The sequence below is a fragment of the Lycorma delicatula genome, chromosome 3, assembly GCF_047948215.1.
Source record: "Lycorma delicatula isolate Av1 chromosome 3, ASM4794821v1, whole genome shotgun sequence".
Taxonomy (NCBI): domain Eukaryota; kingdom Metazoa; phylum Arthropoda; class Insecta; order Hemiptera; family Fulgoridae; genus Lycorma; species Lycorma delicatula.
In genome coordinates this window covers 145,423,901-145,451,268 of record NC_134457.1, presented here as the reverse complement: position 1 = coordinate 145,451,268, position 27,368 = coordinate 145,423,901, and the positions used below count along the sequence as shown (strand labels likewise).

Genomic DNA, 27,368 nt, shown 5'->3' with positions numbered 1-27,368 from the left:
AGTAAATTATGTTTTGTAGATTATGTGATCTGAAATGTTGTTAACTTCATTTCTAAATTATTAAGTTACTATAATATTTGAAAACATCTAAGCTATTGCAATTTCTGCAGGTTTTAAAATTTAACCTCATTGTATCAGAAATGTTTGTGATTTTGATTTTATATGATTGGTGTGTCTAACACAACCAGTGCAAAGGTACATACAAGTAATTCTGAAAATTCGTTAAGGCAACTATGAATTATGGATTTAGTTACAAAACTGTATCAGTAGTGTTGTTATTTTCATTACTTTTACATTATAAAGGTTAAATGTTTTATCATGTAAAGGTTATTTCTATTTTATTTTTTCCATTTAACTTTTAATTACTCTATATTATTACAAAAAAAAAAAATTGTATTCTAGATCTAAATCTGTAATTAAACCAAGTTTAGCTGAAGTCTGTGAACTTTACCTGATTTTTGTTTGTATTGCTTGCAAAACCATCTTAATCTTCATTAGTGTTTTAAAAAAAATAAATAAATAAACTAACATAATAGTACATAATTATAATAATAATTTATCATATTACAAACTTAATTAAGCATTACTTCAATGAAAAACTTTTCCTATAAAATACTTTCCTTATTGTTTGTATGAAAATTAATGACAGGTATGGCATGAGGCACCAGGAGAACTGCAGCGTTCATTGCTTGAACATCTTTATGAATTAGTAGCAGAATCAAGTGAAAAGAGGAATAACTTAAGAGTTGTCAGAGAGATGCATTTGGTTCAACGATTATTACGTATTCTACCCAGTGTCCAAGCTTCACCTACAAGACAAGTATTATTAAATTTGTTAGGAGCGTTGCTAGCCAATAATCCTCTTCCTCAAGATCTTCTTGCGTAAGTATGTCTGCTCTAATGAATAATCCTCATGTAATCTTTTTTACATAAAATTTGTTTTTCTAACTTTTTATTAAAAAAAAAACTTTTTTTCATATAATGCATGTTTTTTTTTTGGGCTTTTATTCTTATACTTATAATTTTGATATCAGAACTTTAATTTTAAATTTATTTTAATCATTTTGTTTCTTTACTTAAATATAAAAGTAAGTTACTTGTTTAGTCAATTTACTGAGTTGATTATCATGTAAATCTTTCTATTTACTTTTAAAAACTTTTTCTAATCTAGATTTGTCTATTTCAGATATTTTACTTCTTTGAAATTTACTGTAATACAATAACTACTTTTGTAAAAGAACTATTATAATTTATTTTTCGTATAGAATTTTGAGATTGATTTTGTAGTGGAGACTTGAGTGATGAACAACTCAAAAAATCTTAATTGAGATGATTTTGTTCATTCTGAAATAACAAATAGGAAGACTAGTTTCCATATGGCTAGTGGAAGAGCCAATTACAAATATGTTTATTGCTCTAAACTATACAATAATATTCATATACAATATTCAGTTCATTGGTGCCAAATCATAAAACATTTTTTGGTCATTTTGAATTAGACGAATTTGATTACAGTTTTTTATTATTTTGGTAAATATGTTATTGAATATATAGTTTTAATATCAATTAAGCTTATCTAGAAATAATAACTTTTTTTAAAATAATTACTCCTTTTTATATTGTATCAGTCAAAATTAAACTAGAAAAAGTTTATCAAATTGTACCTTGTAAGTTAATTCAGTGGTTGATAAATTAGAAGTAAGATACATATTTTTTAAATTCTGATTTTACTTTAAATATGTAGGAAAACCTAGTTTGAAATTTTTACATTTTAAAATCATTATTGATGTCAATTGGCTACATTCAGTTGATCAAAAAAATTACATATTGTTCAAGAAAATGTTTTAAAAAAATTGTTATAAAAATTTTAATAGTTGTTATGCATAATAAAAATGTTCAGTTTTAAAAAAAATTGTCAAAAAATGTTATCTGCTTTTCTTGAACCTAATTTTAAGATTGTAAAGTTGTGTTAGGTTGATCAAACTGTATTTATTTTCAGATTTGGGCAGTTTGTAGCATCAACTTTGCCCAACACTGTGACAAGTGAGAAACATTTTGTGCTACAGGAGGTTGTGGCAACTCGCTCAACTGTTGACAGGGATAAAGATAGAGATCAAGATTCTGAACAGTCTGATACTACTTCAAATTGTATCCTTCTACGCAATCGATGCCTTCAGTTATTACATGGGTTGCTGTTTGTCCCTAGAAATACTGTAAATACAATGTAAGTACATGTTCTGGATATATTATTATCATATACAAATACTGATTACAAAACATAGAAATTAATACTTTTGCAACTACATTGCTATTACTATGTATGTTTTCCTTGCTGATTTAAAAAAAAAATTATATCTATTTTCTGATGGAGATAACCTTACTTCAATTCACTTTTTTTTGAAAAAAATGTTTTGTGTTTTGAAATACATTCCTGTGACTGGTGCTATTAAACTGTGTAAAATTTATGTTCAAAATTCACAGACATTATTAGGTACAGAGAGAATAATACAATTTTCTATCTTTTTTGTCTGTTTTGCTTCAATAGAAAAACAATTTTTAAAAGTTTTTATTTACTTTTTATTGGCTGTCAGAATTAAATTCTCTACAAGTTTTATTGTTAAATCATCGCATTTATTAGTTATTTAACTAACAAAGCTATTGTACTGCAGATCTAAAAAAAACTTGTTTTTTGATACCAAATTTTGTGTTTTACATCAGATATTTTAAGAACTGCTGGAGTGTCAGTTCTGGGACCTGTTTTATCCTATTTCTTAGCTCAAATTACATAAGGAACCACCAACTTTACTCCTTAGTTTGAGTCCCAGAAATTACAGTAGGGCTTCTTTTTATTAGAAGAGCTAAAATCTGGGTGAAATCTTTCACTAGTCATAACTCAAAAACATAACGTTTGCAGACCTACGTCTATATAAATGTTTTCATCATTTTCACTAGTAGAACATGTTTTGAAAGTTTCTCCGTTTCTTCATGGGACACCTGTGTATGAAATTAGAATTTATATATATATATAAATTCTAATATATATATATATATAAATTCTATTAAATAAACCACCTAGTACAGAATTAATATGTAACTTAAGAATAAATATTAATAATTAAATTATTATCTGTTTAATGTAATTTAACAGTAGACAGGAATAGTATGAATTCTAAAAAAAAATTAATTTCAGTGAAATATATTATGTAATTTTTTAAATATCTAAATAATTCATTTACATTTTGACCACTACGTTAATAAAATGTATTATATGAAATATAAACCACCAAACACAATAATTAGATAAATTAAGAATTAGATCTTCTTGTGTAAATATATTTGCTCTGATGAATAATCCTCAAGTAATTTTTTTTTTATCATTTATGACCGCATAGGATCACTTTAGTCAGTCCATTATCCAAGTTTCTCCGAAGGGACTGTTCAGGTCTTGCGATCCTTCCAGTACGTTTTCATACATTCCAATCTCTGTGTCCTTTCTGGTGTTGAAAATGTTGATGTCGTTAGTTTCTTTCTTATGAGTGTGAAGCCAGAGTTTTTGTCCTTGATTTTTTTCACTTAAGTTTATCTTATCTGTGGTGGCGTATGGTGTATGGCCAAGTTCCTTCAGATCCATCTTTTTCATCTATTTCTCTGACCCATCTTCATCTTGTGGTATTTTTCGAGTTGAGATTGTACTGTACCAACTGTTTCAGAAGTCTCAAATCTTGCACTCTCATGATGTGTCTAAAGAATCCTAGTCCCCTCTTATGCAAGATTGATGGGTTTTGTCTTTGTTTGGCACGTTCCATTGCCCATCTTTCAAGTACTTTTGTTGATGCAGGTTTTTCCACTTCTTTTTTTTGATTTTCTGGAGTTTGTTGGTCTTAGTTTGTTTGTTCAGGTGGAAGAATGTTTCTGCTGCATATGTGGCTTCTGGTGTAATAACTGTGATGTAGTGTCTTATTTTTGCATTTATGGATAGCCTTTTTTTTAGGTGTACCAGGTTAATTTTTGAGCTGTAGCTAGTTTGTTTCTTCTTTTTTGAATAGAGGTTTTTTTCATTTAGGTTGTTTGTTATTATTTCTCTGAGGTATTTAAATTGGGTTACTATTTTTCTGATATTACTGTTTATGTTTTTTTTTTCAATTGTGTTGGTTTTCGGGGCATAATTTCTGTCTTTTCGAATTATATTTTGAGGTCAATTTTATTTGCAGTGTTTTGAAGTTCTCATATCTATGTTTTAGCTTTGTCGACATTTACTAGCAGTGCCAAATTATCGGCAGAACCAAGGCAGTTTGTTTTGATTTTATGGCCTATTTTTATTTTTGGCGACTTTTTTTTAACCATTCCCTCATTACCATTTCCAGAGTGCAGTTGAATGGTAGTAGGAGTCCATCACCTTAGGCTAAACAGGAAAAAGAAAGAAAGAAGAAGAAAGAAAGAGAAGAAGGAGTCCATCACCTTGGCATAGTCCTGTTTTGGTCTCAAATGGTTTCAAGAGTTTGCCTCTGAATTTCATTTTTGACTTGATGTTTTTGAGGGTCAATTTTATCATGTTTATTAATCTGGGATGTAGTCCAAGCTGTCTTAAGAATTTTAGTAGGGATTCTTTGTGGATTCAGTCATATGCTATCTTGAAGTTTACAAATGTTTTCACCATATCTCTGCTTCTTTTTCCATTATCCATTATCAGCTTGAGCATGAGCTGATCTGGAGAGCTCCTCCAGATCAAATGATGATCTGATCTGAAATCTCTCTGGTATCCTCTTAGTTCTTTCTCAAGTTGTAAAGGAATCCTGTTAAGGAAGTTTTGTGAAAGAATCTTGTATGTTGTGTTTAGGAGTGAAATTCCCTTGTAGTTGTTTGGGTTGTTTTGTCTGCTTTTTTTGTGTAGAGGGCTGTCGTCCATTGTTCTGGTAGATCTTCTTTGATCCAGATATTGACAAGCTGATGATGAAGGGAGATAATCGCCCTTAAAATTTGAAATTCTATATTATAATTTTATAATTGCTCCCAAAATCTTATATTTATTACATTATAACATACTCTTTTAATGATTATTATTTTTTGCAGTAATTGTAATTTTACAAGTAAAATACATAATTTTACAAGTAAAATACATAATTTTATTTGTAATTTTGCAACAGCAAAATTACATGTATACTTATATTACTAAAAATTTCAAAATAGAAAATATAATTTCAGTAAAAAATGCCAAATCATTAAAAGAAGATGTTTTAATATAATAAATATAGAATTTAATATTTGGTGTGTGTAATATTTGTCTGTTCTGTGTTTTGGTGGTTTATATTTCATACAATATTATGTATATAATATGTCCCACGAAAAGAGGTATATGCTTTTGATTTAGTATCATTCGCCCATTCCCCCACCAGTTCTATTGAAACTTTACAGATCTTTTAACAAAGGTTCAAACATTTTCCATGAAAATTTCAACTTTCTAGGATTTACAGAAACAAAATGACAGCTTTCTAATAAAAACATTAATTTCAGATAAATCACATTTTTTATTCTTTACAAAACAGTTGGTAAAAATGATGAAAAAGAGATAATTAGAACTAGAATAATTAAAAACAGTTAGATACCAGGTTTGTAAATATGAAACCGAAATTTTTGTATGGAAAATACAAATTTATTGTACGAAAATGATGAAAAATATTTTATTTGAAATATTGTCCACTGCTAGCTATAAATTTTTCCATCTCTCTAACAATTTATGAATGCCATGCCAAAGTAGCTGTTGCTCTTTTGAGGCAAACCAGTCAGTGGGCCATTTTTGTACATTTTCATAAGAAGTGTAGCGCTGCTCAGCAAGTGCATGTCCCATAAATGCAAATAAATAGTTGGATGGAGCCAAGTCTGGTGAGTAAGCCGCATGTGAAAGTAATTCCCAACTGAACGTCTCAATCATTTCCTTGACTGGTTTTGCTGTGTATGATGGTGCATTATCATGAAGCAAAATCACTTTGTGTTGCCTTTTTTGATATTCTGGTAGTTTCTCACGCAATGCTTGATTCAAATCAATCATTTGTTGTCGGTAGGATTCAGTGTTAACAGTTTCACCAGGTTTTAGCAGCTCATAATAGATCACACCCTTCTGATCTCACCAAACAGAGCATTGTCTTCTTTCCATCGCGATTTGGCCTTGAAATCGATGTTGATGGTTCGCCTGGAGTTATCCATGATCTCTTACACTTATGATTCTCGAAATATATCCACTTTTCATCACCTGTCACAATTTGATGGGGAAATGACTTTCTTTTGTACCTGGTCAGCAACATTTTGCAAGTGGTTTTTCGGTTTTCTTGCTGTCTTTCATTCAGTTCATGTGGAACCCACTTTCCCATCTTCTGGATCTTTCCCATGGCTTTCAAACATATGGAGACAGCTTCTCATGACACATTTAATTGATCCGCGAGTTGTTGTTGCATTTGGTGTCATCCTCATCCCAACTTCAAACTTTTTTGGTGGTCTTCCACATTCTTCGTTTCTCAAGTCAAAATTGCCACTTTTGAATTTTTTTTTTAAATCACTCAAAGCACTGTGATTTATCAACAGCATGCTCACCGTAAGCTTCGACAAGCATTCGATGTAATTTTGCAGCAGTTTTCTTTAAATGGTAACAGAAAATCAATGAAGATCTTTTGAAGCAATATCTAACAGTGGTCCTGAAGGTTAAAAAGAAAACTAATTAAGGAGCTTGCAGTCCTCTAAACCTTGGAATTAATATAAAAAATGTTGTTAATAAATTTTATTTCTAGGGATAAAATATATTCAGTTGAGATTGGACACTATAGTTTGGTAATAATAATTCTACTTGTCATAGTTTATTAAAAAAATAAAAGAAATTGAAAGGAAAATATTCTGATAATTAATAATTCTATTTTATTGTCATTGGATCAAAAACATAAGATATGAGTTAATAAACTAACATAAGTAATAGTTGTTTCGGTAATTATAAAAATAATCCTGCAGAAATTCTCATAACATCAACATTTTACTGGAATGAGTCTGGGTCTATATTTCATTAATTATTAATTTCAGTGGAATTTTTTAGATTATATTAGGAACTAGTTGAACAAAATACATTAGAAAATAATGTAAAGTTCTGAACAATAAGAGTTAATCCATTGGATTTTTATACAATTTAATAGCTTCCCTCAAGTTGTGTAGAGGATGATGTTTATTTCTACTTTTCCTGAGCTAAGACTTAGTCTTATAGCATAATCTTAGGCTTAATGATGAACTAACCTTATCTTTACTCAAGCTTTGGGTACTGTGTCTTATAAGAGTTATTTGAAGCAAGATGCTCGACCATGATACTAGGATTGCTCTACTGTATTAAACTGATTTTGTATTTGAAATTAAAGTTAACTATTTAAGTTATTTATTATATTAATTGTTAATGGAATAAAGTTAATTTAAAATTTATTACTGATGTGTCTTGTTCTACAGATTTAGTGAAGAGGTAGTGATGGTACTTGGTATGGATTGGACTATGTTATTCCTATTGGGTCATCTTCACCCTACAACTGTTGTTTGGGGACTTCGTTTATTAGTTGTTCTTTGCTCTGTGCCAACACTTCTTGCTAAGTTCCGTGAGGGTATCTCTAATGGTGGTTGGCTTAGTGATACTGAACAAGTTATCCACAACAGAATGGGTGTTGTTTTGGGTAAGGTTTTGTTTTATTTAAAATATTTTTAAAATTTAAAACAATATATTTTATTATTAGTTTTTTCAGTGAACAGTAAATCTTTACCAGAGACTCTTTTAAGGATTTGAGTAAATTTATTATGTTGTTTTCTGTTTCAGTTTTTTTTTTTACTTGTTATTTATTTTATATTCTTTAATACTGTTGGATGAAAATTATTTACTTATGTGTTTTATAACTGAATTTTCATTTATGTTATGCGTTTGTTTGTTTTCACTTATTTTTTCTGATGAAATTTAATTTAAAAAAAAAAACAATTCAACTTGTTTAAATTATTAATTAAATTTTTAAAAAAATAGTAAAATGTTTTGCAGTTTTAAATAGTAATGTTTGTTTCATAAACGAAACTTTTATAAATTATTAATTTTTCTCAACAAAATAAATAATTGATAATCTGTTAAAACTCATGTTTGAACATGAGTTTTTACAGAAATGTAATACATTTGTAATACAAATGTAACATATCTGCTAAGAAAATTTCAATTTATGAATATCCTAACCTGAAATTTATTGCATTTTCTACTTCAAATAACCTTGAAATATACTCATATTCATTTTTTTTAAGATACTGTTTTAACTCAATAGGTGTGTGTCATTCCTGGCAGTTGATGTAAATTATTACTCGCTGAAGTATTGCTTCATTGGCAAAAGTCACTGATTTTATTTTCGTTAATAGCTAATGTAATCGGTTTGCAGTTTATCAACTCTCTGTCTTATAATAATTCTGTTCAATTTTTTAGGCATGTTCGTAATTCTACTTTTAATATTTAGCCAGCAGCAGAAAGCTTTTTCTCAGCAGTGTTTTTTTATCATATTTCATGGATGTGACACATTTTCTTATACAACTGATTTCTATTTTTGCCCAAATCTCAGCTTAGTCAGGTTGAGTTTGAGTAAGGCAATCTTAATATGTTGTGATGTAAACCCTCTAATAGTTTTAGTTAAACTAATACACCCGATAGTGGGTTTTTATGTAATTTTATTTATTTTTACAGTTCAGTTATTAATATATCTGCTGGAGGAATATTTCTGTGTTGAATCCATTTTAAGTGTTCTTGTTTTCTGTAATTTGAATTCTACGACCAGAGTAATTCTGTGTTGTGATAGCGAGTTTTGTCAATTACCAAAACTGAATGTGGTATTAACTTTTTTAGTTATTTTTCATAATTTTCAGCATTCATGTCTTCTCCAATATTATCCTTAATTCTAGCAGTTTAAATTAACAGCTTAATCCTAAATGCAGTTATGATTTAAAAATCATAACTGCATTTAGAATTTGTAATGCGGCACTGCTGACGTGCATAGTTTCAGCTTATATTCTATAGATATGGTTTTATGTAGCTTCAGTAGAGTCTTCAACCCAAATATAACTTTTTATGTGTGTTGAGTGAATGTGTAACTCGCCTGAAAAAGTAATGGTCTTTTTTCATGTCTGTACATTTTCATAATTGTAAGTGCATTCAAAATTTGTAATGGGCTTAGTGAATACAAATAAGTAAAGAGTCTTACCTTCAAAATTTGAAGTAATCAGTTCAATTAGAGAGAATAAAAATTAAAAGGCAATACTCAACTTTGAGCATTTACTCTACTGGTGGGTGAATACTTGTAACATTTAAAATTTTCCAGTTTCTACTTAATTCGTTGTGAATAAAGTTAAGACAACACTTTGAATTTTGAGTAAACACTTGATAATTTTTAAGATTGGGTATTCACTTGCTCAAACTGTTTACTTATTTCTCCAGTTATTCAAAAGTGATGGCTGCTTTTATGCATATCTGTGAAGTAAAGTATTACAAGGAACGAAAAAATATAAATCTCTCCAAATGAAAAGAGTTGTTAAAGTCTGAATCTGAGAATATTTTTTATTGTTGATTTTTTGTGAGTTTTTTGCCAGACAGTGATGAAATTAGAGGTCTTCCATCTTGTCTCTTCGAGACAAGATGGAAGACCTCTAATTTCATCTTTGTTGTGTTAGTTACTTTGTTGAGTATCTTTGTTGTGTTAGTGACCTAGTTATCAAAGTGGAGTGGCACAAGACTTTGGTCTACATCATACAACAATTTGAAAAATGTTTGTTTTTGTTTCAAATCACATTATTTGGAAGGCAAATGAGTGGATTAAATTCCCATTGACACTGAATAAGGTACGAGCTAACTAGGAAGCTCATTTCCGAATACCTACAGTTATTGGTACTCTTGACTGTACACATGTGAAAATAAAGAGGCCACACACATTATCTTTGCTGACAAGAACATAAATCAGAAGGGTTATGCTAGTTATAATGTATAAGTGACATGTGATGTGAACGAAAGGTTCATCAGCATAGACATATAGTGGCCGGGGAGTGTACATGATGGCAGAATTTGTAAATGAAATGCAATAAAAAGAAAAATTTTAATGTTTAACGGCAGTTTCTCCTTGTTAGGGGATAGCAGTTATGGTATATCTGCATGCCTCCTCACACTCTTCCATTACTGATTAATGGACAACTGGGATGATCCATTTTTTTACATTTCCAGGAGAGGGTCATTGTAGAAAGAGCATTTAGTCAATTAAAAATGAGGTTCCAGATATTGACGAGTATAAAGCTATCTACAGAAAAAAATTCACAAAAGCAACAGTATGCTGCACAGTTTTACATAATGTTGCCAGATATTTAAATGACAATTTGGAAATACCAGACAAAAGTGAGGATGAATATACTGTGATCATACTGTGGATCCTAGATTAATTTATTTGATGAAGATGAGATAAAAATAATTAGAAAACAAAAATGTCTTAACATTTTAAGATTATTGAATTTGTAATATCTCTTCCTTTTTTATTTTTTTTTTGTAAGTATGATAAAAAAAACAAAAAGTAAAAGATAAATAAAAACATGAAACAGAATTAAAAATAGCGCAAGTATGGGCAAGTAGCAGGTGACTCGGCAAGTGTAAGTTTTTTCAAGCCAACCAAACCTTCAAGGCAGCTTGTCGAGCTGAAGCGAAAAGTTCAATTAAAAAATCATAACCATTTTTGTTTAGATTTCATTAGTGCTTCATGGGAAGTGGGGTTAACTTTACGCACATACTGAAGGTCACCTTGTCAAGGCAGCACTTCATACGTTTGAATATTCACATATTCATATTCGATTTTGTTGTTTCTACAACAAAAGTTTGTTGTAGAATTACTTTTAATTTTACATTTTAAAAAAATTTAAAAAGACAGATAAACAATCTTAATTAGTGGAAAAGATTAGAAATGAACTACCATATAATAGAGTAGGGATGCTTCTCACTGGTGAATTATGATTATAAAGTTTTTAAAATTTGCTGGCCCACATTGTACTTTACTGTACTTAGAGGAATATTAAATATACAGGACCACAGATTTGCAGGTATAGCAGGAGATCAATAACCATCCCAGCTAAAGTTGTTTGAGTGTGGCAGGAAATGAGTTAATTAACTTATTAATTTTTATTTATTCCAGGCTATCAGCTTGGCACTGCTATTCCTAAAAATCGTGATATCAGAAATGAAGCAGTAAATGTTCCAGGATTTCCTAGATTGATACATCTTCTTCAGCAGCATATTGATATTCCTGAAGTTTACTTCCTTCTTATGGCTCTTATGATGGGGCAACCTGTAAAGTTATTACCTGCTGATCCAAAAGTAAGTTTTATTTGAAAATGTTATTTGTTATTTATAATGTGTTTTAAGATATTGCATAATTGTATATTTAGTTTGTTTAATTAATTAATTAATTTTTGTCTAATTTTGTTGAAGTGTGTAAACAGTTTGTTTACATTCTAAGCAGTGGTGGTTCATGAGTTCTAAAAAAGAATTTAGATCTGTTAATAGGCAGACTTTTTTTTTTTACATTATAAATATTACCATGTGCAATTACTCCCCATATATATTTTATATGTTGTCTTTTAAATTGCTATTTTGTAATTAGCATGTTTCTTGTATTAGCATGTTATAACATGGTTAAAAGTAAAATGACAAAAAGTTCAAAAATAGCTATCTTTAATATTTGCCTTGCAGATACTATTATAATGTTACTTACTATTGCCCTTTGTTTTTTGGAGGTTAAATATATATGCATAACTCTTGGTAAGCATAACTGACATGTGTTCCTATATTGCCTGTTGAAGGTGTATATCTGTGTTAACATAACTGTACATGAATACCTCATGATAATCTTTTCACTTTAGCATTAAAAAGTGAATAGTTTGTTAGTGAATGTTTTTTTTTCTATTTAGAATGTTAGTACAGGAATCTGTTTTTGCAAATTAGAGTTTAATTTTATTTCATATGATGATGCCTTGTAATTAGTATTTATAATTTAATTTTATGGGGACTTAAAAACTGAATAAAGGTGTTCACCTAATTGATGGTTTCCTCTGATGCATATCTGAATTATGCTAGCAATTTGAGGATTAAATTTAACAAGAAGTAGAAATGCTAATCTCCTCTAATTGACTAACTCTTACTAATTCCAAATCATGCATACACTTCCAATCACATGGTTTGTAATCACTGGGAGTTAGTAGATTAGAAGATATAAGTGTATTTAGCTCTTTTGTAAAAGAAAATTACAACTAAAATTCAAACTGTTTAGTTATATTCTTTTTTAGACTTTATGTAGTGTTACTTTTAAATGGAAGAATTCATTATTCAGATGTTAACACATTCATGCCATGCAAATCCTTATTGTGGCTACTAGCTTCTGTGTCAAATCATATGATGGGTGTTCAGTTAAAATGGTGGTCTCTATTTTGTTGTTGGTTTCTTGTTTACTAACCTTAAATTATTGTTAAGCTTTATTGCAGTTAATACAAAGTTACTTTATTTTAGTTTCTGCAGTTAATTTTTCCTGCAGAATTTTGTATTTGAAAAAATCTTATTACATTTTTCAGAATAATAATTAATTACAAGATTAAATTTTATGCAGCGTTAATATTTAACATTTATATTAGTACAAATTTTAATTATTTTTTTTTAATTGCTCATTAATTCCTTCAGAAGTATATTAAGATTATTTAAAAAATGTGTTTACCTGTAATACATTTTTTTTTTTGCTTTTTTCTTTATCTTACGATACTTTTTATTGTATGTAATTATTTTTATTTACGTATTGTTTTATTTTTCTTTGAATGTATATTTAATCCTCATAGAAATGAGTAATTGTCTTAGAATACCTAAAACAAATTTTTCTTACCAAGTCACTAATTATTCCAGTTTTTCATTCTTAAGCATAGAATTAAAAAAAAAAAATTATTTTGACTTTTATTATATTTCTGTTGCTATTGTCTGATCTTTCTGTTTTATGTACACATTAGAAACAAATTTATGGAAAAAATCTAAAAATGTGAATTGTATAAAATTTGTTCTCTTTAAAAAAATTGTTATTGTTTCTAACATTTATTATATCCAATTTATTTGTTTAACAAACATATTTTCAGATTTAGATTAGTTATTGAATTGATTATTATCACTTAAACATGACCGCAAAGTAATACACTACTTTTTGCATATAACTGAAAATACTTGAAGTTGAGTGCATAGATTAGGTGTTATCCAGGGTTATAGGGTGGACTCAGCTAATGGAGTTCATACCAGGAACAGATAATGGAGCAGATTTGCAAGATCTTCATTTTTGGAGGTTCATATCATATTTGAAAACATATTTTTAAAAAATGTAAAAACATATTTAAAAAATTAATGTATCACAACACCTATAAACTGTACAACCAGCCTAAATTAATTTAAAAGGAAACTAAATTAAACCTTAAAATTTGTTACAATATGAAATTTAAGATTGTAAGAACAAATTAATCTACCAACAGTCAAATTAAATGTAATGTAAAATGTAAATTAACATAAATTACATAAACATTACACTTATTGTAAAAAGTAAGTAAACTGTGCTAGATTGTGTTTTATATTAATGATAATTTAATATATTTATTCTCTAAAATTATAATACAAGCAAATAGGGCACATTAACCAATTTTTATTCATACGAGTATAACACCTTTGACTTCCTGAATTTTATGGCCATTCAATCCATTAGTATCAAGATATTAAAAATTCATTTCTGGTTAATACATTTCATTCATTTATGTGTGGTGCACTTTTTAACCTAAATTTTGTTTCAGTACACTTTTGAATGAAAATGAGTTCATTGAAATATTATAAATTGAATCAAAAATAAATTATCTCTACTAAATATAATACAAATAGAGATTTTTTTATGTGTATCTTACTTTCTTATTTATTTTCAGTTGGATTTGGATAATGTATGGAGCTTCATGTTTGGAGTTCCAGCTTCACAATCTGTGACATCTTTGTCTAGTCGTGTTAGCCTTTGCCCTGAAGCTGTTACAGTTTTACTTTCAATGGTTCGCACAATGTTGAATCAAGAAAATAAAAGGTAAGTGTTTTGAAAAGATATGCATTATTTATGACTTAAAATAGGTGAGTTGGTACAAAGGAATGTATAAACTCAACCTTTTGAATTTGAATTTTGTAAACTTTCATAGAGTTTTTTTTTTTACTTTTATTTTTATTGTATTCATTAATATAAATAATACATTAAGCCACTGACTACAATCACACCATTACATTTCAGTCTGAAACATTTCTGTGTAGTTTTAGTAATATTTGTAAGTTAATGAAAATAATTTATTATATAGCTGTAATGTATGTATTCTCTTTTGTTGAGGATAATTTAATTTTGTTGATGATTATAGGACATGAAATTGTTTATATTATCCATTACTAAATGGAAAAATTTTTTAATGTATATTTTGCTTCAACATTTGCATTTCTAAAGATTAGTGTGATATTTACTATTATCTACTAAATAATTACTGTTATGTTAGAAAGATTGCCTTGATTATGTTGTACAATAGTTAATTAATTTACAGAATAGATTGTGTTTTTTCTTCTTTATACAAAAAACGTTGAGGATTGTTTGTTTTATTTTTTCAGTCCTGATAGTTTACCTGAATGGCTACGGGATTATCCAGTAACAATAATACAGTTCCTATTCTTTCTTTATCATAATATGGGTGATATAATGCCAATATTAATGAGTGCTGAAGTGCTCAATGCATTAGCGGGTACACTTTTTCCTAGACCTATTTTGCAGAGCCAAGCATCAACCCCTGCAGATGAGGTAAGATTTATTTTATAACTTTTTTTAGGATATTTGTATTAACAATTTTGCTGTTATATATAAGTTAGTTTTCTGAAATGGTTTTTTTGTGTTTCTAATTTAAATACTAATCTTTTAATGTATGTACATTTTTTGAAAAAACTACTGTAGTTGAGAAATTGTTCTATGTCTAGTGAAATTATTGCACATCATATAAAAACATGTTCAAATTGTCACTTGCAAGTTTAGTGCTCTTGAAGTTACTCTTCTTTACCATCCAATGGGAGATGTCTTTAAAGGATGGTTTACATTCTAGTTGGATGTTTGTGCATAGGGTATATGTAAAGATTTTATTAAAAAGCCTGTCCATGTTCTCAGATGGCTCTTCAGTATTTTGAGAAAAAGCAGTTTGTTGTAAAATATATTTTAGTTAATAAAGGAAAAAAATCATTTATCAGTATATGTCATTTTGATCTTGAGTAAAGATAATTCAGTGTACTTAGAGATAGTGTATGGAATTTAGGGATTTCAAGGCCCTCCAACCATTGCCTGGAGGGGCCTTGAAACAATCCTCTCAGTAAAGTTGTGGTCTCTGTAAGTGGATCATTCCCGTATTTCTATCCTCTCTTTTTACTTTACTGTTCTTTCTATGTAGTGTTCTGAGGGTTTTGACTAAGTGTTCACTGGATCTGTGCTAAGGACATGGGAAATTTTAGAGGTACTTTATCCAGAAATAAAAATTACGCTTTGAAGAATAATCATACTACTGTAATAGATGGACTTGTGGTTATGTGATATAACGCAGAACTTCTTAAAACAAGCCTACAAAAACCCAAGTTTTTAGTTTCAATCTACGCTTAAGAGAAGCTGCAAATTGAAGGTAAAGTGGATTGGTAATCTGTTGGAGTACTAGTACGACTGGATTACTTTGGTGAAATGTTGGACAGATATCTTTTGTGTATTAATTTTATTGTCAGAAAAGTAGATAAGAATTTTCCATCAGAAACTATACTTTTTGAAAAGTTGCGTAAAAGCAAATGGAGTTTTGTATGCGATTGTTCTTGAGAATTTCATTATAAACATCACACTTTTTGACTTGATATGCTTCTTGCCGGAATGCATTCATTGGTCAGGGAGGGGGGGGGGGTCCAAATGTGTTGAGACCACCCTTAATTAAATTTTTTTTATACTGAGATTTATGAAAGTTTCACCTATAAAAAGAATTACAAAGCACAGTCAGTGTTTACATAAGCTGCTTTTGTTAAAAAAAAATGCATCTTAATATGATTTGTTTAACTACCAAATTCACACTTACTTGTTGACTAGCAGGTAGGGTAATTTTTGAATTTTGTAACTGGATATTTTAGGTGTATTTAATGATTTATTAAATGATATCAATTACTACTTCATGACATCATGCAATGAAAAGTAGAGGTGCTGGAATGCTGTTCTGGTATGTTTTATTAGTAATTAAGCACTGACTAGTAATAGCAAGTGTGAGATGTTTCACTGCAGATTTGAATGCTTTAAAAATATTTCAAAGATTCTGACTCATACATACGCTCTGGTTTACCCTGGTTGGTGGTTGTTAGAACTAAAAGGAGGCTATTCTGTTATCTTTCTCCTCCTACCTAGACTTTGTCAACATTTATTCCACCCTGCTCTAGTCAATAAAGCTGGGTTTGCGTTGCTGATTGTATCATATATGTTGTTAATCTATTCCTTTTCTATTCCTTATTTTCCTGTTTTCTATTCCTTTTTGTTTATTGTAAGATCTGTATAGTTTTACCTTCTGTATCATAAAACTTACTAGGCAGTTAAAAATCTTTTTTTTCAGGTTTTTACTTCGCCTGACTCTACAATATTGATTCGTTCTCCATCTAAGGAACCAACTCTCAGTAACCATCCAGCTCGAAAGTTTGTTATGGATTTTATACGTGTTATTATTGTTGACTCTCTTTCTTTGCCTGTAACTGCTAAATCTACACCTGCAGTTGATCTAGTCCTTGAGGTACTTTGGCTCTTTTTTTAATATTTTAATGGTTTTTATCTAAGATATTGAGCAGATAAAGTTTTTATGACACTTACCAAATGAATAGTAATAATAAAATTTAAAAAAATATAAAATGTATTAAAATTGTTATTAAATACATTATTAATTGTTTTAAATATATTTAATAAAATTAAATTATTTTGTAATTGGGTAATAATAAATATAAGTTTTTCTGATAACAATCGGTAACAATAGATTCTTCTCATATATTATCTATAATGTAATTTCAAGAAGTGTTGTCATTAATTGATATTGATTGAGTTAATCATATGGATTTTACCTTCAGTTTTTCATATTATAACTTCATTCACAATATGATAAGTGATGAATCACATTTCCACTTTTATTAATATGTACAAAATTGCTGGTAATGGGCAACAAACAACCCTAATGTAATGCATCAAGAATAATTACCCAGTACTACCAAGGATGTGGTGTGCAGTAGTATCGTATGGAATAATGAGTCCATACTTCTTTGAGGGAATTGATTGGAGTGCTGTTACCAGCACATCAGAGCAATTTGTCCAAATGATTGAAGAGTTTGTCTCTTTGAATAAACCTGAAATCAATCCAGATAAATAATTTCAACAGGAGTGATCAGTCTCGCAGCTAGGCAGTAATTGAATTCAGATATAAATGATTGCTTCCAGTACACATTATTGCCAAACATGTGATATCCCTTAGCAACATAGTCAGTCTTCACATGTGATTTTATCTAGTCATATTTGAAAAGTAAATTACTCAGTGATCCACCCAATTTGTTGAAGCGCTTGAAGAAAAAAGTAATTGCAATTCTTTTTACTTATGTCATATCATGCAGTGTAAAATATGAAAAATTGTTTAAAATAGAATATGTGAATTGAAAAAGGTGTGAATGTGTTCAGAACGTGGAGTATTTTAAGGTACATTTAAATGTTATTAAATAAACTGCTGATTTCTGGTAAATGTTTAAATTTAAAAAATACTTATTTTTTAATGCCGTGTGTTTAATTAACATATCTAATCAAATACCAGGGATGCAAAAAAAGAATACTGGGGTTTTAATTTGTTATAATGTCTCTTGGGTGAGGTATTTAATGTTGACTTAAAACTAGAATCGAAAAGAAAAAGGACAGTTTTAGTTGCATGTGTGGTCATAGATTGATTCCTTACCTTTCCAATTGACAGAGCTGCTACCAACGATAGAAAGATACTATCAAAAATAGTAAAAATTTCAACAAATTCAAAATTTCACAAATTATTAACAGTATGCTTTAATATAATTGTAGAATTCAATACCAACTGAAGGTGCAGGATCCTGTGAAAATCAATTATTGGGATTAATAATGTGAGTTTAACTTATCTAATTACTGTGTTTTGGTGGTTTATATTTTATGATATATTCTACCTATATATATATATATATGTAAAACACTATTATATTAAAAAATGACTAATTGTGATTAAGAGTTTAAAGAAAAAAAGTGAATGAGTAGTAGAGTACGTAATAATGGATCTTTTTTTATTTGTGTTTGTTTAATTTGAATCATTGCATCCCAGTCTTCTTCACTTCATCTCGGTTTAAGGTGACATTTCATATCATACTGTCAGTTATAAAAATAATGGCGGAAAAATTATCCTGATATTACACTTATTCTCATCTTAGTCAGAGTAAACAAAAATGTTCTGTAAAAAAAATGATGATTTATGCAGTGTTTTTTAGAAATTCCTTTTTGTATTTTTAGATCTAAAATGTAATCATACAATTTGTGGAATGTGTATTAAAACCAACATTTTGTAATAAATAAGCAAGATTGAAGTTTTACTTTTTTTTTGTTGAAGTTTTAGGTTTTTTTTTAAAGAATTGTGGAAATTTATTATTGTTATTCTATTTATTCTGATAATTACTCATTCTAGCAACCTAACTTTATTAACTGTTAAAGTGACAAGAAATTTATTGTGAACTAAATGAAACCTATCTGTTCGAATATGATTTTAAACAACTGAGTTTTGTTGAAGACTGTTCAAATTCTGAATAAATAATTTTGAGATAACTATTAGTTACTATAATATGTATAATTTTATTAAGTAGCATATGAATGACATATGATTATGGCTACATATTTTCTAGTGTACAGATTAAAGATTGATAGTGATTTTGAATTCAGTTGAGGCATTGCCAGAAACAGTTCCAGACTATATTTACTAATTTAGTTCAAAATTTAATGTGTAAAGCTCAGAGGGAATGTTTTCTTATTTTTAATATATTTCGGTTAACTTGTTTAAACAAACAAGCTAACTTATACAGAAAAGTAGCACAAAGTGTAAAGAGTGAAGTAAAAAAAGGTTTTTGACAATATCTTTACTAGTTTGTTTGTATTAAAAAACGAAGCTTACTTAAAAAATAGCCCTCGTATAATGGATCATTTTTCTGAAGTGCATAAAAATATTTTTTGTCTTACAAAGCAAAATAAATGTACTTCATTTTTAATTGGTTAGGCATCTCCTGAAAATGCTACTGTTAGTCAGCAAGCAAGATTTCAAACAGATGTTCTTTCTACTCTTATGGAACATCTATTAGCAGCAGATGTATTAATTGGCGAACAGGCTGCTCTTCCAGTTGTACCTGGTGGAAATACTACCAACATTGCTCCAAATGTTTGTTATGTAGCAGCTAGAATTGTTGATAAATTATGGCAAGGTAAAGATATTTTCTTTATTTATTTTTAGTGTTAATTCAATTAACAGAACATTAAAATATATTTGAATTTTATCTATATACTCTTTTGATATTTAAAGGTAATAATTGAATTTAATGTTGTATTTGGTTAGTCATATTGTATATATATTCGCAGAGAATTTTTTCTATATTTAAATTTGTTCATCATAAGACAGGTTCAATGTAAACAAATGTCTGCAACCTAGCAGGTTAGGTTAATAACTAACTAACTGCTTCATTAAGTATTGTAAGATAAGGGTTATAGTTCACAACAGAGCATATCAGTAGGTCATCATATTACTACAGTTAATTTGGTAAAAGTGGTGTAATTTCCTTTGATTTGAAAAATAATTTTATTAATAAAATAATAATTAAAAACAACATTTTTAGTGATATACAATCAAACTTTTGCAGATGTGAATGCCAAATTTATTCAATAAATACATAATTGATGAAGTAGTTGAGAAAATAAACCCTTTAATTGTTAAATTGCCTTTGCATGCTCAATGTACAAGGGATATCTCTAAAGTAAAGACCGCTGGGAAATTTCTCTCAAGATTGGCGAACCTGTGTCGTTCATGGCCATACTAGTAATGTACACACTGCATTGTTTGTAAGTTGTCACATTGTAGTATCTTTGATTATGTGTGAGTTATTACATTATAAAATTAATAGGAAAATCGATGTTGCTGCCGACTATGAAATACGTGGAGTCATATGTCTTTTAAACCATTAAAACGTTAAGCCAGCTGAAATTCATAGACATTTTGTTGCTGTGTATGATGATAATGTAATGAATGAAAGAAACATCCGAAAACGGTGTGAAAGGTTTAGAAATAACAGAATTAATGCACATGATGAAGAACGTTCAGGAAGGCCCTTGATAATAACCGAAGACTTGTTGAAATGCATTACTGATGAAATCAGAAAAGTTGACACTCAGCGATTTCTGACCTGGCCCTTTGATTTCCTGATGTTCCAAGAGCTATTATCAGTCGCATTTTTTACGACCATTTAGGCTTCAGAAAGGTTTGTGCACGTTGGGTGCCACAAATCTTAATGGAACGTCACAAAAAAATCCGAATGGGATCTGCTCTGAAATCTGTGATGCGCTACATAGAAAAAGTTTTAATTTCTTAATTCAATTGTTACTGGCGATGAAATGTGGATTTTGTATTACAGACCAGAGAGAAAACGGCAGTCAAGTGAATGGCATCATCCTCAATCACCAACCAGACCAGCAAAGGTCAAGCCACAGCCATTTGGACGCAAACTGATGGCCACAGTCTTTTGGGATCGGTTTGGCATACTGCTGATTGATTCATGCCATGTGGAATGACTTAAATGCAGTAGCCTACTGCAAAACTCTATGTAAGTTACTGGGAAATTTCTCTCAAGATTGGCGAACCTGTGTCGTTCATGGCCATACTAGTAATGTACACACTGCATTGTTTGTAAGTTGTCACATTGTAGTATCTTTGATTATGTGTGAGTTATTACATTATAAAATTAATAGGAAAATCGATGTTGCTGCCGACTATGAAATACGTGGAGTCATATGTCTTTTAAACCATTAAAACGTTAAGCCAGCTGAAATTCATAGACATTTTGTTGCTGTGTATGATGATAATGTAATGAATGAAAGAAACATCCGAAAACGGTGTGAAAGGTTTAGAAATAACAGAATTAATGCACATGATGAAGAACGTTCAGGAAGGCCCTTGATAATAACCGAAGACTTGTTGAAATGCATTACTGATGAAATCAGAAAAGTTGACACTCAGCGATTTCTGACCTGGCCCTTTGATTTCCTGATGTTCCAAGAGCTATTATCAGTCGCATTTTTTACGACCATTTAGGCTTCAGAAAGGTTTGTGCACGTTGGGTGCCACAAATCTTAATGGAACGTCACAAAAAAATCCGAATGGGATCTGCTCTGAAATCTGTGATGCGCTACATAGAAAAAGTTTTAATTTCTTAATTCAATTGTTACTGGCGATGAAATGTGGATTTTGTATTACAGACCAGAGAGAAAACGGCAGTCAAGTGAATGGCATCATCCTCAATCACCAACCAGACCAGCAAAGGTCAAGCCACAGCCATTTGGACGCAAACTGATGGCCACAGTCTTTTGGGATCGGTTTGGCATACTGCTGATTGATTCATGCCATGTGGAATGACTTAAATGCAGTAGCCTACTGCAAAACTCTATGTAAGTTACGGCATGCCATTAAAAATTGGTGATGTGGGCGGCTGACCAAACCCGTTGTCCTGCTGCACGATAATGCATGTGCACATGTTGCGGGTCCAACACATGATTTACTGAGAACATTTGGATGGGAAATTTACAACCACCCACCGTATCGTCCGTACTTAGCTACTTCTGATTACAATTTGTTTGGGAAATTGAAGAAAATGTTTGGTAAGCAATTTGCGGGTGACAATGAACTTAAAAATTCTGTTAATCAGTGGCTAAATGGACTGGTGGCAGAAGAATATAACCAGGGTATATTGAAGCTGGTGTATCACTACGAAAAATATCTTAATTCATGTGATGATTATATAGAGAAGTAGTATAAGGTACATAGTTTAAGATAATTAAAAAAATATTTATAAAATTTTCAGAATAAAGTGTTTTTACAATGAAATTGTCTTTATTTTAAAGATAACCTCTCATAGTATAATTATTTTAGAGTTAAATTATGCTAGAAGCAGGCTGGGTTTTAGATTAAATGATCTGAATTTTAGTTTCTGGCAAGCATCAGATATTTTTTGACTCATTATTTCATTCATTCTCACCTTCCTTAATAAAATAAAGAGTTTGTCAGAAATTATAGTAATAAAATAAATTAATGATTGTGTAGTTTGTTTTAAATAAAGTATTATAAGTGAAGTGTATAAACAAAAGTTAGTGTAGTTTATGTAATCAAATAAAGTGGACCCAACTGAATTTGAATGATATAACTTAATATAATTACAATTGTGTAATTAGAATTCATATAATTGTATAATATATTCAAATAACTGATTCATATAATATAAAAAGTTAAAAGTATTTCAGAATTAGATAAGAATTAATTTACATAATTATTGATTAATAGTCATTAACTTGAAAAATATCTATGTTAGAATAAGAAAGTGATTTGTAAGAATCTGTATCAGTTATGAATAGTGGTGGTCAGTTATGAGTAACACAACATATAATGGTCATCATTAAAGCTTATATGTCTAAGATAATTCTCTAATGTAATTGTGTTTTTTATTGTGCGACTATGTTGTGTTCAGCTTTTCATTATCTATTGAGTTTTTTTTTGTTATTTTGTAGACTTGGCAACCAGAGGTAAGTAATTTTTACGTTACTTTGCTTGATGATACATTTACTATCTTATTTAAGTTGAGAAAGTAATTTCTCTTTGTTAGGATTCCCTATTTTGTTTACAATAAGCCCAGTCTTATGATGAACTAAACACATTTTTAGTACATTTATCTTATTTAACCATACTCTTCTTATAATATTTGTTTTTCATTCTCTGAGCCTGTGTATTTATTATTTTATAAGTGCATGCATTTTATTTATATATATATATTATTAAATGTATTAATTGTGTATAAAATTATGTAGAATCTGCTTGTTATGTTGAAAAGTGGAAAATGTAATGTCATTTTTATGTTCCTCGGTATTCTTAGATTCTCTAGAAAGCTAATAACATTTGGATGTATTAAACTGTTTTTGATTATTAAACATCACATGCAGCTAACTTGTAACCAGTAAAAATAGCTTGTAACTATTAATCTATATCACTGATCATTTTACCTAAATAAACTTAATTCTATGGTCAGTGATCATTTGGTCCTTAAAAATAATTAGTGTAAATTATTCCATGTTAAGCAAATAGTTTCTTTTATTACATTTTAGTCAAATATCTGTAGCTTATAAATAGGTCACAAATGAAATTATATGTTATCATAATTGGCACTGCACAGGCCTTGCTAATGGCATACTACATTGTGGGTTCACTTCTGTGTTGTTACTTTCATGTTATCACTTGACATACTATTTTTTCATTCCACTAAGCAAACAAGAATGATTATATTTGCAATTAATTTTTTATTGATTTTGACTGTTACAACACTAATTATTAATACTAGTGTTACATATTGTAAAGGAAACTGCATCCAGTGCTGTTTGACTTAAATTCTCATTGAAAATTGATTTATTAAAATTAATTTAACTTGAGGTGACATTTTGTCATTGTTACATACTCTTTCCTGAGGTGTTCTTGGGTTACTGGAATGAACAGATTTTATGATATAAACTTATTAATATTTATATAAATTATCTTATATCGATATATATTTATTACTTATATATTATTAATAATACTTATTATTATTATATACATTAATAATACTTATTAATATCAATATAAATTTTATGATATAAACTTATTGGATTAGTAGTTAAAAATGAAATGGAATAAATACATACTTAAATAATATTATAAAATTGGTTAATGTTTGTAAAATTACGCACGTTATGTCTGAATTTAGTTTAATTATTCGTTTTAAATAGCATTTATATTAGTTGTAGACTGGAAATAAAATTATTAAGATATGATGTAAAGTAATGTCATTAATTAAGTGAGTTTTATTTATTTTTATTTTAATGTAACCTTCTTGTATTTTGTTATATTTGTCATGTAATTGTAATATTTTATAAAATAATGATAAAGTATTAAAATATTAATTCTTTGTCTCTATTATAATAAAAATAGAAATGAAGTTATTTTGATAATTGTTATTGTAATTCTGTTTGCAGGAATGCTTTTAAAAGATCCCCATGATGTATTTGATTTTGTAGTCAAATTAATAGCCCAAGCAAAAAGACGGCCTGGTTCATTTCAGTTAGAAGGTTTATATCATTGTTTGAATCGGACTATTCTTTATTTATTATCTCGTGGCACTGATTCCATTGCTGATCAAATGCCTGTTTTAGAAACCTTACATAAGCTAACAAATCATAGGTAACTATGCATTTTCTATTTCTTAGCTGAATACTATATTTAAACCTAATATTTTGACATTATTAAATAAACAATTATATAGAGTAAAGGGTCTATTTACTTGAATTAAACCTTTACTGTGTCGTATAATGTTGAACAGCTACCTTAAGCGAAACACAGCCAAAAGTAAAAAAATAAATAAATTATAATACAGCATAAATTCTAAAATTAAATAATTCTTTTTTTTTGTTGTCTGTACAAACACCTAATATTTAAAAAATTGTTATAAAGTTAATTTTTTATAGATTGGAGTTTTACAGATAAATAGAGTAATGTGCTCTATATATTAGTATATTAAAAATAATCCTAATTTCTTATTTCTGAACACGCGATAGGTTTCACTTATATGCAGTCACGTGCATATTATCATGTTTTGTAAAACAGACTAAAATACTGTAGTGTAGTACACATTTCAATTACGAGATTAAATATTCACACATTTATCCTGTACTAATAGGAAATGCCTAAAAATCATTGTAATGAATAGTGCACTGCTTTCACAGTCATCATTTATTCGAGTTTATATTAGCCTATGTGTGCCGGTGTACAAAAAATAATTACTAATTTCTAATCTTAATGAGGTAATTGTTCAGAATAACATGGAATTTTATCAGTTCAGTAACCTCTGATACAGTGGGTTGGTCTAGGTATAACTTTTTGAAGTGGAAAAATCATCTTCATAGATTGTCTACAGTTTACTGATGGGTATGAAGTAGAAAATTGGGTTGATGATACTTAGTTTTGTATTTCTTTTAATTCCAAATAGGGTGTGGTTAATGTCAAAAAGAGAACCATTTTAATTGCATTACATCAATTTTTACATGACTGCCCAAAAAGGATTGTAATGTATTTAGGATGAATGTATGTATGTTCCATCGTAGCAGCTCATCATGACCAAACCGACTTAGTTGTATGATCCCGCATTGAATATTTACGTTACCTAGAGTATCAAGGCTATATTTATATATATATATATATATATACATACATACATACATATATATACACACAGTGCACCTGCATCCTCTATTTACACGTAATTTTTTTATGCGATTTCGGTTACACGTTTGAATAAGTTAGGAAAATTATTTCTGAATACGCGATAGGTTTCACTTATATGCGGTCACATCCATATTATCATGTTTTGTAAAACAGACTAAAATACTGTAGTGTAGTATACATTTCGATGACAAGATTAAATATTCGCACATTTATCCTGTACTAGCAGGAAATGCCTATGAATCATTGTAATGAACAATGCACTGCCTTCACAATCATCAATCATTCGCAGTTTATGTTAGCCTATGTGTGCCTGTGTACAAAAACACTGTGTTAAATATGTCTCGTTACTGTTATTGAGTTTTAGTATGTTTTGCAGCTATGTTTGTAAGACTATTTAGTTTTTGTACTCTACTGTTCCTTTATGTACTGTGATAAAAAATGAGTGTTGTGTTAAAACCTAAGAAACAAAAAAAAAGTTTTATTGTTATTACAAAAAAATGAAATTTTAAATTGTTTAGATAATAAAGATACTGTGGCATCTGTAGCTAGAAAGTTTAACTTAAATGAATCATCTGTGCATACAATATGGCTTAATAAAGACAAAATATGACAAAGTATCATGGCCACGGTACCGGTTTGTGCCAAGGTTATTTCATACATGTGAAATCTGATATTGGAGAAAGTCAAAAAGTTGTTAGTGATATGTGTTAACCAAACTCAAAAGCATACACCATTAAGTTCAGTTTTAATTTGAGAAGTTTTAATTTAAGTTCAGTTTTAATTTGCAGCTTTATCGCAGAATGTCCAGTGAAACAGGTAATGGATCTGACAGTTCTACCAATAGTTCATCCAGTTTCAGTTTTAATGCTAGTAAGAGCTGGTTCAAGAGATTTAAAAAGAGACACAGTTTGTACAATGTGAATCTTCAAGGTGAAAACGTTTCTGCAGATTTCAAAGCTGCTGAACAATACCCAGCACAATTTTTAATCATTATAAAAGAGAAAGGCTACATACCAAAACAGATTTTCAATGCAGATGAAACAGATGTGTATTGGAAAAAAATCGTTTTACGTTGCATTGCTTGAATGCGTTTGGAGACTGCTTGATTAACTCGTTTGTAAATTCTTGAATCCTCGTACATTAAAGAACACAAATAAAAATAACCTTCTGGTTTTCTGACGAGCTAATAAACGTGCTTGGGTGATTGCTGATATTTATATGGATTGGTTTAATAACTGTTTTAAACCAGTGGTTAAAAAGTATTTAGCGTTCAAAAATCTTTCATACAAAGTTTTGCTTGTTCTAGACAATTGTACGGCTCACCCACAGGTGCTACTAAAAGAAGCTGATAAAAATATCCAAGTTGGAGTTTCTCCTGCCCAACATTATGCCACTTTTGCATCTATGTACAGTACATGTTTTTTCCTTTTAAATACAAATATTCTTTTTAAATACTTATATTGTACTATAATATCATTAAAATAATACAGTGATACTGTAATAATAAAATAGTAAAATAAAGTACAGTATTTTTTGAGTACAGTAATTTACATATATCATTTACTATATAACTTAACAAGAACATAACTTGTACTTCTGTATTAAATGTAAGTCTCAATTTACATGATTTCATTATACATGAAATTTTCTGGAATGTAACACCCATTTTAGTTGAG

General features: G+C 29.1%; 1 protein-coding gene across 1 annotated transcript in view; it reads left to right on the top strand.

Moving 5' to 3' along the window:
• Positions 1-27,368, top strand: part of bchs (WD repeat and FYVE domain containing 3 bchs) — a 249,612-nt gene that overhangs the window by 136,157 nt on the left and 86,087 nt on the right. Inside the window, exons 27-35 of the mRNA XM_075360738.1 lie at positions 650-882; positions 2,000-2,224; positions 7,474-7,691; positions 11,202-11,383; positions 14,002-14,150; positions 14,711-14,897; positions 16,714-16,887; positions 19,408-19,609; positions 24,447-24,651. Coding sequence (XP_075216853.1) covers positions 650-882; positions 2,000-2,224; positions 7,474-7,691; positions 11,202-11,383; positions 14,002-14,150; positions 14,711-14,897; positions 16,714-16,887; positions 19,408-19,609; positions 24,447-24,651 — 1,775 coding nt within the window. The remainder of the gene's footprint in view (positions 1-649; positions 883-1,999; positions 2,225-7,473; positions 7,692-11,201; positions 11,384-14,001; positions 14,151-14,710; positions 14,898-16,713; positions 16,888-19,407; positions 19,610-24,446; positions 24,652-27,368) is intronic.